Source organism: Crotalus tigris, unplaced genomic scaffold (assembly GCF_016545835.1).
Source record: "Crotalus tigris isolate CLP2741 ecotype Arizona unplaced genomic scaffold, ASM1654583v1 scf7180000017644.4837335, whole genome shotgun sequence".
NCBI lineage: Eukaryota > Metazoa > Chordata > Lepidosauria > Squamata > Viperidae > Crotalus > Crotalus tigris.
Window position 1 is genome coordinate 1,497,353 of NW_024096536.1, and position 12,692 is coordinate 1,510,044.

At 36.6% G+C, this 12,692-nt stretch overlaps 1 protein-coding gene across 4 annotated transcripts in view; it reads left to right on the top strand.

The window, feature by feature from the left end:
- Positions 1–11,598, top strand: part of CACNA1I (calcium voltage-gated channel subunit alpha1 I) — a 192,630-nt gene extending 181,032 nt beyond the window's left edge. For 3 of the 4 annotated variants that reach the window (XM_039335515.1, XM_039335516.1, XM_039335518.1), the window contains 4 exons: positions 1,329–1,439; positions 2,768–2,933; positions 4,047–4,219; positions 5,290–11,598. In XM_039335515.1, the coding sequence (XP_039191449.1) occupies positions 1,329–1,439; positions 2,768–2,933; positions 4,047–4,219; positions 5,290–5,997 (1,158 nt within the window). In that variant the 3' untranslated portion in view covers positions 5,998–11,598. The remainder of the gene's footprint in view (positions 1–1,328; positions 1,440–2,767; positions 2,934–4,046; positions 4,220–5,289) is intronic. The other variant, XM_039335517.1, reaches the window with a different exon arrangement.
- Positions 11,599–12,692: the final 1,094 nt, after the last annotated feature.

Genomic DNA, 12,692 nt, shown 5'->3' on the forward strand with positions numbered 1-12,692 from the left:
CTAAACAGTAATAATTCAGCAGTTAGCCTCTGTGGAAATAGTGTGGTTTTAGTGCTGTGAAGATTGCCATCATTATATCCTTGTAATAGATTACATCATGATAGTGGATTACCATTTTGGAAATCTACTTCAGCCATATCTTCCATTAATTCCAAATGAACTGTCGTCTGAAGGAGTCCTAATATTTGGCACTACCATTGATTCTGTTACAGATCCTGTCCAAAGCCATCAGCTCTCCATATCATTTTTTTGCTACTGTTTACACCAGCAACATATTCTGCACAAATACAGGAAAGCAGAACTTTACTGAAAGACCTCTCAAATTAGTTCATAATAATAGAGATAAAATAATACCAAGAAAGAGCAAATACCAAAATAGTTTCAAAAGTTCCTTAGAGACTGCCATTAAGTGAAAAACAATACTTTTAACAATACTTTGGAGAATAGTAATCTGGATAAAAGGAAAAATAAAAGAGAAGGTAACCCAATAAAATTAAAAGGGGAAAAATATCTTCCTCCATCAAGGGATGACATTTAAAGAAGATGGAGAGATGGTGTTGGGGGGGTGATTTGTTTTAGGAAGCAAATTAAAACCCAGCAATTTGAGTTAGAGAAGTGAAAGTAAGGGATATTATAATATAGAATGTTGTTTAAAAAGAAAAGGAAAAGAGAAGTTGAATAATAACACGGAATAGAATGATTTTTTTCACTAAGTTGGAAATAAGGAATTAGTAAATAGTACTAACTAGTAAATTAGTAAATTGGAATTAAACTCAAGAGGAAAAACGTAAGTGAAAAATAATAGTAAAGACATACAGCTACATGATTTTCATATGAATTGCATGATTACTACTGTTGAAATGAAGGCTTCACTATAGCCACAAACTGCCTGTTGATGGAAATAAACTCTGTTATCCAAGGCAAGGCGGTCCTTTTCTCAATGATCCCTAGACTATCCTCTAGGAATTCTTCTCAGAGATTTCTCAGTCTCTTAATGTAGACTCAGTTATACTGAATTTACATTATATATTATGGAGCCACTCCTTGGTGAGACTGAAAGGCTTTCTATTTTCCTTCCACAGAAGATGAAATGGAGAATTCTTCAGATGACATGGTCCATCATAGATGCACAAAAAGTGTATTTTATTTTTGTTTATCCTCATCTCACCCTAAGAATCTTTCATGATATGTAAAATTGAGTTAAGTTTCTGTAAATGTCAAGTATGACCTTCCTTCTTGTCTCCAATCTCTTTTCTAAAGCGATGTGACTGTTAAGAGTGTTATTTGACAGTTTCTTTCCTGAAACCCATTCACCCTCCTTACTATAGATCCAGCTGGCTGAAATGGAGGCCTTATCACTCAATTCTGATAAGTCTTCTGTCCTGCTAGGAGATGATGGAGATAGTTCCAACATTGACCAGCCAAGCCCTAAGGAAAAGGTAAATTTTATATACATATACATACATACATGCATGCATACATACATATATTCCTTCCTTTAAAAGAATCCATTTTTTCAGGGTCAAGGGAGTGGTGGGTGGGTGGATGGATAGATGGATGGATGGATGACAAAATTCTATAGGACTTTTTCTTAAATGCTCTGAATTAATTTATTATGCTCTGTATCAAGTGTGTGAAACTGGATCACTGGGGCCACACTTTTAGCTTATCTTGTTTTATTGGAGTGAACTGACATTGATAGCTGCATAGAATGGGTCCATTTCACACAAGTGTGCAAAAATTGGAATCTTAAAACTATAAAGTTTTAGAGCTTTCGAGAGAGTATTAAAACTTAATACTTAAGACCATACTAGTAAAGAAAACTGCATTGCCTAAGCTCACATAGAACCATAACAAGAGAGGCATGCTTACCCCTACTTGTTTCATCGTATTATTTCTGATACAGATTCCTTCATGAAACATGAAGTCCATATGTGCATATGGAATATTTTCATTTTCCACCAGAATTTTTTCAATAAGGGAAGTCAGTTACTGAAATGTATAAAGCAAATTACCTCAGTCAAGAGCTCCAATAAAGCTTTGATACATATCTAGCATCTTTCCCCATAGCTCAGTTAATAAGCTAGCTGAAAATTAACCTGCATAACATACAAGTTTGTTTTGACTGCTGATTCCTATCCTCCTCTATTGATTCTGTTTTGGCATGTTAAAAAAGCAATTCATTACATTCTCTGTTGGCATCTCTGTTTTACAATTCTCTTGGGAATCCATCTGCCAATCACAGTCCTGGTAATTCCTGAAGCTCATCAAATAATTGATCTGTGGAGTGACATGGAAGCTCAGTAAAATGGGACAATCTTTCTGGCTTTATTAGGCTATTCTCAGAGCCAAACAATCAGCTGTTTAGCAGGCCATAAGAAGCTACCTATAGAGTTGCCTTCTCTGCCTGCTTCTTCTTCCCAAAAGGGTAAAAAGTAAGTGACAGAGAAGAATACCAAAAGCCCCAGTAACATACTTGTATAAAATTGAAGTATTCAAGAGGGTCTGGATAGTCATCTGATTGTACTGCCACAGAATGGCTAAAATGAAAGCAATACCATGGAGAGGGAACAGTACAAAGAAATTAACAGACCACATTCATATCATGGTTAAATGCCCTTGGGGAATGACCAATATTGCTAATGCCTTCTGACAGTGTATCAGATAGATAGATCCACTGAGCACATTTTTTTAACCATGCAAAGTTTCCTCTAATTTTGTTTTCTTTTTATGAAGCTTCATAAGACAATATCTTTATTTTGACTAGGATGGTGAAGACAGCCCTAATTCTACAAGGAATACAGGCTTGGAAGAATGTCTCTTTCCTTTAACAAATACAGGATCTTCTCTGCCTCCAGAAAGCTACCAGTATGAAATGGAAAAAATCCCTGTCAGTCGAGCTCAGTCTTGGCTAAATAATGAGACCAATGAAGGTAGGAAATGTCGCATAGTTGACCTGAACTAATATGATACCCAACAGAGATACTTTTTAAAGAGCTCTTTCATGTTAATGGGATGTATTCAGGTATAGGCATGAAAAATGTATCAATTCTAAACAACATGAAGAAATTGATGTTTTCCAAAGTTTTTTTTTCACTCACTGATCTAGAATATAAAATAGTGCTATATACATATATACATCATTTAACACAATACCTCAGCCTTTTTCAATTGGGTGTATTCCAAATGTGTCCAATATTTTCATAAGAAACAGTAGCTAGGAGACATATCTGAAAGACACTGAATTGGAAACTCTGCAATATGTTTGATATGTTATCTGTAGTCAAGGAAACTGTACTGTAAAAGACAAGAATTAACTTCATAATTTTGTAAATTTGGAGCCTCATGTTTTCACTCCCATATGTTCATTTGTGTTTTAAAGGTCTTCTTAACTCAATGCCTAAACTCACCCTTCTGATCATTCGAGTGTTAATTTGTTTATTTTTCCATAGTTTTTCAAAAATCATGAGAGCAGCCTAGGTAGCTCCTGCCTCTTACAATAACCCTATGAATTATTGTGAGACATAATGACTAGAACAACTTTTAAGCCTCATGAAAAGGTAACTAGAATTACTTTACATTTTAAAACCAAAAAGATTTCAAAGTGAATCCTGATGTATGTAAGAAAAGCCTGAAACATTGCCAAAATCCCTCATGCTGCACGGCTGGCAAGTGCTAATTTGTCTAATACTAAAGGCCATGCTCAAATTATTAACTGTGTTCTCTTAGGGAAAATTATCCAGGGAACAGGAAACATGTTAGCCAATAGAGCTGGATGCTGCTGGTTATTCCTTGCTAAGATGTGCCAACTAAAAGCAGAATGAATTAGTGCTTCCTAAACTAGCTACCAAAGAAAGAGGCTGGAGTTGTAAGAGAAGGAGCAAGATGATGATTGCAAGTAGTTTGATTTTCTTGGTTTCCTCATTAAACATAACTTAAATTGACTTTGTAGATTTCTGCCCAATAAGAAAAGTGGAAAATCAGTTTCTTCCTTTTTATGTCTTTCTCCTGATTTTACCAAATCCCCCTTGTTTTCTCCTGTCCAGATGCACCCCATTTTCTATTGCCAGTTCAAACAGAGTTTTTTCTCCCAGCTGTTTCTGCTAAGCTATCAAATCAGGAGAAAATATCTTGTCCAGAGAACCTTCCTAAAATCTCTCTGCAAGCTTCCTGGGCCTCACTGCAATCTCCAAATGTAAACTCCTCGCTTATTCACCAGGTAAGTGTTCCCATAATGACTTTGTAATAATAATAATAATAATAATAATAATAATAATAGTAGTAGTAGTAGTAGTAGCGGTAGTAGTAGTAGTAAAAATTGACAAATTCACTATTAGTCAATTGCAAAAGGCAGCCTTACTAGGAACTGCTTCCATCCTGCAACGATATCTGTAATACCATCAAACATCCACATTTGCCTATCCCAGGTCCTGGGTAAGGACTCGATAGGTAGACAAAATGCCAAATCCAGTCTGAACATCTGGCTGACTGTGTTATGATCCATAGTAGTAGTAGTAGTAGTAGTAGTAGTAGTAGTAATATTGGAGGGGACCTTGGAGGTCATCTAGTCCAACCCTCTGCTCAGGCAGGAAACCCTATACCATCTCGGACAAATGGCTGTCCAGTCTCTTCTTAAAAACTTCCAGTGTTGGAGCATTCACAGCTTCTGGAGGCAGGTTGTTCCACTGATTAATTGTTCTAACTATGTCCACTAAGGTTGAACCATACATAGACATGAGGAAAATGCTTCAGGAGGAAAAATAGATAGACTTTGTATTCTCCATTTAAAACAAATTTCAGATGTATACCAAATTATACAGTCCAGGTTAAAAATTGGATGAGTCCTATATAACATTGGAAGCCTTCTAATTAAACCTCTGTATTCAAATAACCAGTCGATCTGGCTATTAAATAAACCTACAATGAGAGTATAAGTGGACCTTATATATGAAAATGTCTGAAAATTTTAAGACAGACTGATGGAAGATCAGTCTATTTATGGCTAATATTGGGTGTGATTAGAAACACAAAATGTTTTAGTCAACCAGATTTCCTTGCAATGATGTTAACACACTGTTGTTCTTATCTGATATTGCTGATTGACAGCTAAGACAGCTAAGAATCAGAACTGTGTCCTCATATTAATGATTAGTGCTACCAGATGAAAGTGGAGGCAAGGAACAACCATCTGCTTTTGTTAGTTGATGTATAACATTGCAACTGATGCCCTGTTCCTTGTACTGAATACGAAAAGTGATTTTGTTGGTTTGTTATTTCTTGGCCTTGCAGACCACAGAGAGTGACACTTCCCTTGATGATGGCAGGAGCAATAGCTCAGACGGCAGCTTGCAGACCACACTGGAAGACAGTTTAAACCTTAGTGACTCACCCCAGTGCACCCTAGATCTCCCAGTAGTATTATGCCCAGTGCCAGCAGCCACTCAAAAAGCTTTGGTGGTCCCACTTTCCCCTGTCTCTCGAAGGCAAAGCATAAGGGGTCGTGGCATCTTCACTCTCCAGAACATCAGGAGGCACCAGCGGAGCCACAGCAGTGGAGGAAGCACTAGCCCAGGTTGTACTTATCATGATTCCATGGACCCTTCTGATGAAGAAGGGATAGGGAGCAGCTTAAGGGGAGGAGGTAACAGCAGTGAACAGTCAGAGACCCTCAGCAGTTTTTCTCTGACTTCTCTCTTTTCACCTCCTCCTCCATCTCAAGCTCTGGCACTTGTGAAGAAGTGCAACAGCACCAGCAGTCTCCATGCCAACTCTTCTTCACGGAGTTCTGCAGCAAATGAAGCCAAGCAGTTCTACTCAGTTGACCCAAGGGGTTTTTTATCTATGCCATCTTGGGTGACAGACTTCTGCAAGAACAGCCCTTCTCCAAGAGAGGGTGATGTACCAGAGAGCTTAGACAAAATTGGGACTCCAGACCACAGCCCCCCAGTTCCTTCTGAGCTGCAGCTGGGGACCAGAGTCAGCAAGAGACATAGATGAGTCTCCCTGCGGCAGGGAGGAAGAATGAAACGTGAAAGAGGCTTGTTCTGGCTGCCACTTCCTAACAGCAGTTCCCAGTGAGAGGACTGTGAAAAGGGAAAAAAGCAACCACACAAAATATAAATATGTATGTCTGTATGTCTGTATGTGTGCACGTGTGTATGTGTGTCCGCTTGTGTGTATGTGTGGAAAACAAGACTTTTGTACCATACCTCAGAGACTTGAGAGAGTGATAGCAATATGAGAACATCCCACATTTGCAGGGGATCGCTACTTCTGCAAAGGTGACTGTGGGACAAAGTTAAGAGGGTGAAGAAGACACTCCAACCAAATAACTAGCTGGCTGGGTGCAGCTATTTAGCCCTCTACATATACAAATATATATGTACAGATATATAGAATGATTTATTTATTTTTTTTACAGAGAGCTTAGGACTTTTAGAAAGTGCTAAGTATGAAAAGGGCAGGGTCTTGGGAAAAATAACTTTAAAATGAAATGAGGAATCCAGCCAGATTTTTAGGGCTTGGGTATCTCTTTCAAGCAAAATTGCATAATTCATGTTGTGTTTTGTGGGGTGGTGATGGTGGTGGTAGTAAAAACTATGATCCACATCTTGGTGGGAGGGTGGGGAGCTAGTTATATGAAGATATTCTTGGAGATACTTCGAGGGGGTGCAACAGCATCTGAAGTTCAGCTTTGTTAAACTCCTCAGGTAGCATCAGTGAAATTCTCAGACTCCTTAAATGTGAACACATCCAATAGAAAAGTCTATGTGGGCTGTATAGAATTGAAAGCTCTAGATAGCCTTCCCCAATCTGATACCCTTGGGAAATTTTAGTTGCCAGAGGGTAATGAGAAGAACCAGGAGAAAAAGCAGAAGCCACATGGCAAAATACTCGGTGCTCTGATTTTCATTGATCGTGCTTTGTTTTTTTGTTTGTTTGTTCGGGGGAGGATTTAGAAAGAAAGGTATATGGGAAAAGCCACTTTGTACTGCTTAGGGATTGGAATTTGTAGTTTATTTTGTTTACTATTCAATATTTGTGAAAAAAATCTATTTTAGAAGCCCAGAGGTGCAAAAACCATCTCTAAAGAAAAATATCCTATTTTTTACAAATATATTGAAAGAAAAAAAAAGCTAGAGAATGAGGAAGAAGTGTAAGAAGCTCTTTGTATCCAACATAGGCCTGTTATTTTGATCCTTCTAGAACCATTTCTATGTTTCCATAAGAAAAGAACACAATAATGCCTTTCATGGCCTTGTTAGCTAAATTAAGTGGTGTCCCTTAAATAGTGTCAGATGAGATGCCTCCAGCCATTCTAAAAATGCAAAGCAATTGATTAGCACATTTTTACTGATAATCAGGACCAAGCTGCATGTCATGATTTGACACTGCATGTAACTTTTTGAAATGATAAATAATTGCTAGAACGGGAGAAGCAAGATTGGAACCATAACATAAAAAGAGAAAAAAATCCAGAATTCTATGTCAAATCTATTATTAGATTGGGGGGGGGGGTAGTGACTTTTCCACTACATTCCTGACAAAAAATCCATTTTACACTTGTGGGAGCTGTTATTTGAAAATAGTATCAGTGGGAGCTTCTCTTTTAAGCCAAGCAATAGTTTTATTAATACGGTGGCACTGGAGAAATTACTCCCAGTTATGATCCAGCTGCTATTTTCTCTTTTAAAATAACAGCAAACTATCTATTTAATGTCATGTGTTATTTGGCCTTAAGTGAGCATGTGTATGCATGGCTGTATATGGAGGATGGAGTGCTAAAGGCAGAAGACTGGATAAGTGAAACTTGCTCAGTTACATGGCATATGGGATCATTCTCAAAATAAACTACTTTCCCTGTTATAAACCACGTTTTCAGCAACTCAGTCACTTTCAAGATACCTTTTTATCATAATGTTTTACATTATTAGCCAAGCCATCAAGCAGAAAGCCTGGCTTCTGAAAATACTATCATTTTCCATTCCAAGACAAAAATGGGACAGTTATAGGTATAATTCTCAAATTATTTTGTGATTGACCCCCCCAAAAAAATCTGGCAACTTAACTGACTTGGACTGGGCTATGATATACAGAAATAGGCAATTGAAGATTTTCCACAGCCTGAAAACATTCCATTTCAGTAGTTTATTGCTGTAGATTGAAGTACTCTTAAGGACAGATCCAGGCAAGGATTGGCTGAAAGTTGGAACTGATTTAAAGTGCTCTGGGGAAAAAATGTTAATAGGATATCTCCTTTCCTTAAAACTTGCTCATCTTCCATGAAAGGCTCAATACATATTCCAAGATTGGAAGGGTTGGGGGGGGAGGAAAACCTCTCCCTGAAACTGATGTATATAATTTTCCTGAAAAATTGAGTCAGTTACAGCTGATTTAATAACCTACCTTTACACATTTGGGCTCAGCATCTAGAGCCTTTCAACATTAAGGACTATAGCAGAGAATTTTAGAAGACATGGCAATGCTGATGTATACATCAGATGGCTGCTTTGTTTTTAGTATAATGAGTCAATGAATACCAAATATTTTACAATGGACAGGAGATGAAATCATGATGAATGCATCTCTTGAAAAGTAATGTGTGTGTTTTTAGAGAGTACCAAATTGAAATGAAGAGTTACTAATGCAGAAAACAAAAAAGGAATTCCTGACTGCTTCAGAGAAGGATCAAGGTCTTCATTAATAAAGCAATAATGGTCCTAGTTTTAAATGTTTTGTGTGTGCATCTGTGTGTGTGTGCACGCAGGCACATTAGCTTGTAGCATGCTTTCTGCTTGTTCCTTATGAAGCAGAAATGATAGGCAAAAAAGCAGACCTCTTAAATGTTTTTTGAAAGGACAAGGAAGCCATCCATATCAATGCATAGTAAAAAACTGAAATGAGCTTTGTCACTACTCCATCTGCAGACCCAGTTATTTCTGTTTATCATAACTCTGTGACTATTTGCAGTTATGGCAAAGCAGTTTAATGATAATGTTAGCAGCAATGCAAAAACCAGCCAAGGCACTGTAGCTTCAGTCTGCCAGCCAAAAGAGCTGTGTAAATCTTTTCCGGTAGGTAGATAGGAATGTCATATTCTGGTTGGATCCTGTCTGCTCAAATGTATGGGAATGTGAGTTATATAACTAATATAACTTCCTCATTTGTATGTGTTTCCAGCATTGTTCCAGATTGTCATGATGTGAGCTGAATGTTTGACATTGAATTTGTGCTTAAGTGTACTTGAAGAGTCGAGAGACCAAAAAGAAAACTTACATGTATAGAAAGTGTTTGCACAGTCTGTGATTTGGACAAATGTAGCCTTAAAAAGATGGGAAGATAGTTATGAAAAGGAGCTGGGAGCTTGTGTAGGATTGGAAGTGACCAAAATTCTGAAGGTTTTCAGAAGAGAAGAGGGACCACAACTCCTCCCTGACCACTATTTTGTCTCTGTATCAGGTTTATATTACAATTTTCATTTTGACTGGACAATATATAATTTTATGTAATGTTATTTTTAGAGCCCTAAAAGTGACCTCCGACAGTATGACAGCTTTGAAATGTGTATCACTATAGAGCAATCCTGTGTATATTTTATCAATTTTAAGTTTCATTTTCTAACATGTTGGTTGATGGATTTCCAACATTCATGCTTGAGAAAACATTGTCTTACAATTTTAGGCAGATTATATTTAAGAACACAAAATTAAATTACTTTCTGCTAAAGTTCTAGGTTGGATTACATTAAAAAAGGACAATTAAAGAATAGTAACATCTGATGATGTTAATATAAAATTATATTTCTAACAATGAGAAGGTGGGGATAAGCATAGATCTGGCCATAGTTGCACTATAATCTGATGCAATTTACAGAATGAAGTAATGTTCTATTAGGATATTATTAGCTGAGCAAAGTTATGTGTAAAATTACTCAGTGGCATTCCAAGATCCAATCATCCAACAACTACCTTAGCATCAGTCATATCACATAAGAAATTAGAGAAGCACGTTGCTGATACCAGGGGTCAATTCATCTTCAGGGATATAAATCTAGATATCAATTCATACCTTAATACCAAATTTCTTCAGAGAATGCATGCAGAGTTCACAACTGTTTTTAAATCATGGAAAATCATGAATAATTATTAACATGAAAGTGCTAACAACACATTGAATCCTGGCTTCCAATTTATATGAAACTGTCATATGTACAGTAGTGTTTCTCATTGCAGACAACTCTTCTGTAATATGGGGACCAGATCTTCAGCTTAACTTGGAAAAGGAAAAGGATACTTGCCACACTTTAGGCATTGAGCTCTACATGTGACCAAGTGTCTAAACTAATTCCTCCTGACGACCATCTAGTATTCTGAGCCATAGTTTCTCTGTGATTTCTGGATAGGATATTCTAATCTCAACAACAACAAAACATTTCTTCATCTGTGTCACATATACTACTCCCTTCAAAATGCTTCAGCATTCTGGCCAGTTTGATACTAACACATATTTCAAGAAGCATTTTTCTTATGTTAGTAGGCTTAAATCAAACTGAGCAAATTCTGTGATTCTTGACTCATCTCCTTTGTGTGTGCCTGTGTGTCTATGTTTTCCTTTTGCAGACACCTTAATCACTTACTTTACACGTTTAGTAGTAGGGGGTTGTTTCCATCAGTAAGTTGCAACATGATTCTGTTTGTGATCCAAAGATGCTTAGCCAGATGTCTAGATTTAAAGCGAACTTTTCCTTACTCACAAATAGATGTAAACAAGATTGCTTTCTTAGTGTGTGCCTATGCGGCAGATATCTTGAATTACAAATGCAGAAAATGAATAGAACTAAATTGAAAAAATTAATAATTTCATCTGTGAAGTATAGAATGTATGCTGGCCTTAGTTGCAGGTAATATTTATTTATTTATATTTTTAAAGGTGCTACTGCTTATTCATGACAATAGAAGTCCCAAGTAGTTTATATTATATTGTATATCATTTGAACATATGACAGCAGAAACACCTTCATGTCAACAACCACATCCTACTCTTCCTTCAAAATCTGGATTCTTTTTCCTTGTGTTTTATTTCACAACACAAGCAAAAAACAAAAAACCCTGGCTTAGCCTAGGAAAGGCTCGTTACTATGGCAACTGAAGACAAAGTTATCTTTAGAGAATATTTTGACTCTTCCTTTTAATTATTTACTAATGGTTTTGAAGAAAAAAGAGGAAATATCTATTCTTCCCAGAGAGAAGTTATTAAAATGCAACAAAATTGGCTTTTTGTGCATATTAGCTTAGAACAAGGCTTCTATGCCATATTTGAGAATTGGTTATGAGGAAAAAAATCTATTTGTACCTGGTTGGTTTTATTTTCTTCGGTGGCTCTTTTGTCCAGTCCCTTTAACTGGGAGTCTCAGAAAGACTTTACAGCCCCTCTCTGTTTCTGTGTTCATTTTAGAATCTCTTCAATCACAGAAACCTCATAAGGGGGGAGTCTCATTGTAATTCTCCCTCAGAAACATGAAATTTTAAAAAAATCACAAAAGAAATTGCACTTTGTGTAGAAAGTTTTGAAAATTAAAGTATTGCCTTTTGACAAAAATTGTTGTAATCTGGTGTCATTATTTTCCTGCTCTTCAGAGGATGGCGATTTGCTTTAGCTCCACTGGAGTGGGGCACTTAATACAAATCCCGGAATTAACGACTCTCCTACTCAAGCTGCAGAAGAGAAGGGATGAGTTTTTACAGCATATTAACAATTGAAATAAGTTGTCTGAAAGTGGCTTCTTCAGGGTTAGGGAAAGTCAGGGAGCAGAGCCTACCAGTTTTTGATGGGGATTGAATAGCTGAACCAGAAGTAAAATTTTAAAAGCTCAGCTATCTTTTTTTCTAGCCTTTTATAAGCCCTATAAGTTACAAATCAAGCAATTACCATGGATAGGTTTAACTTGAATAAAGCAGATGCAAGCATGCCAAACTCAAGCTCATAAATTGAGGAAAATACATATGTATGTGGAATAAATATAGGAAGTAGGGAGGACTACTCTCAGGGACTGCAAAATTTTAAAAAAGTATGTTCACATAAATGTTTTTAATAGAATGATTCTTTAGCTCCTATTTAGCTCAGCAAATAGTGAATATTTTCTGCATTAAGGTAAGAAACATTTAACATCTTTCAATGTTTCATCTTTTTAGCACTTAGGACTTTTCAGCACTGGGTCACACCTTTTGCTTTAATCTACAAAATGTTTTATAAAACTGATAAATATGACGAACAGGAATCTGCTTGCCTGATTAAGCAATACGTATGTCAACATCTATTCTCAATCACATGTAGTTTAGACCTAAACCATTGTTTAGGTTTGCAAGTTGCTTCAAATCACATATAAAGCTTAAAGCCTTTATTCTTTCTAAAAATGTTGAAACTGACACTTTGAATGGATGTACATTGTGTAGATGATTGCTGATGAAGAAAATCCAACATGGAATTTGGTGAATTAGTAAGGAGCAGTACTTCCAGAATCAAGCCCATCTAAATTAAAAAGAGGTGCATTTCACTCTTGTTTTAATCAGAGAATAATCAAATCTTTATTCCAGAAAAATGAAAAAAGAATGCACTTGCTCATTATTAAGGAAAGGAAGGCATTAATTTCTTATGATGCAGTTATCTTTCCCTATTTTACTTTGACTAACCAT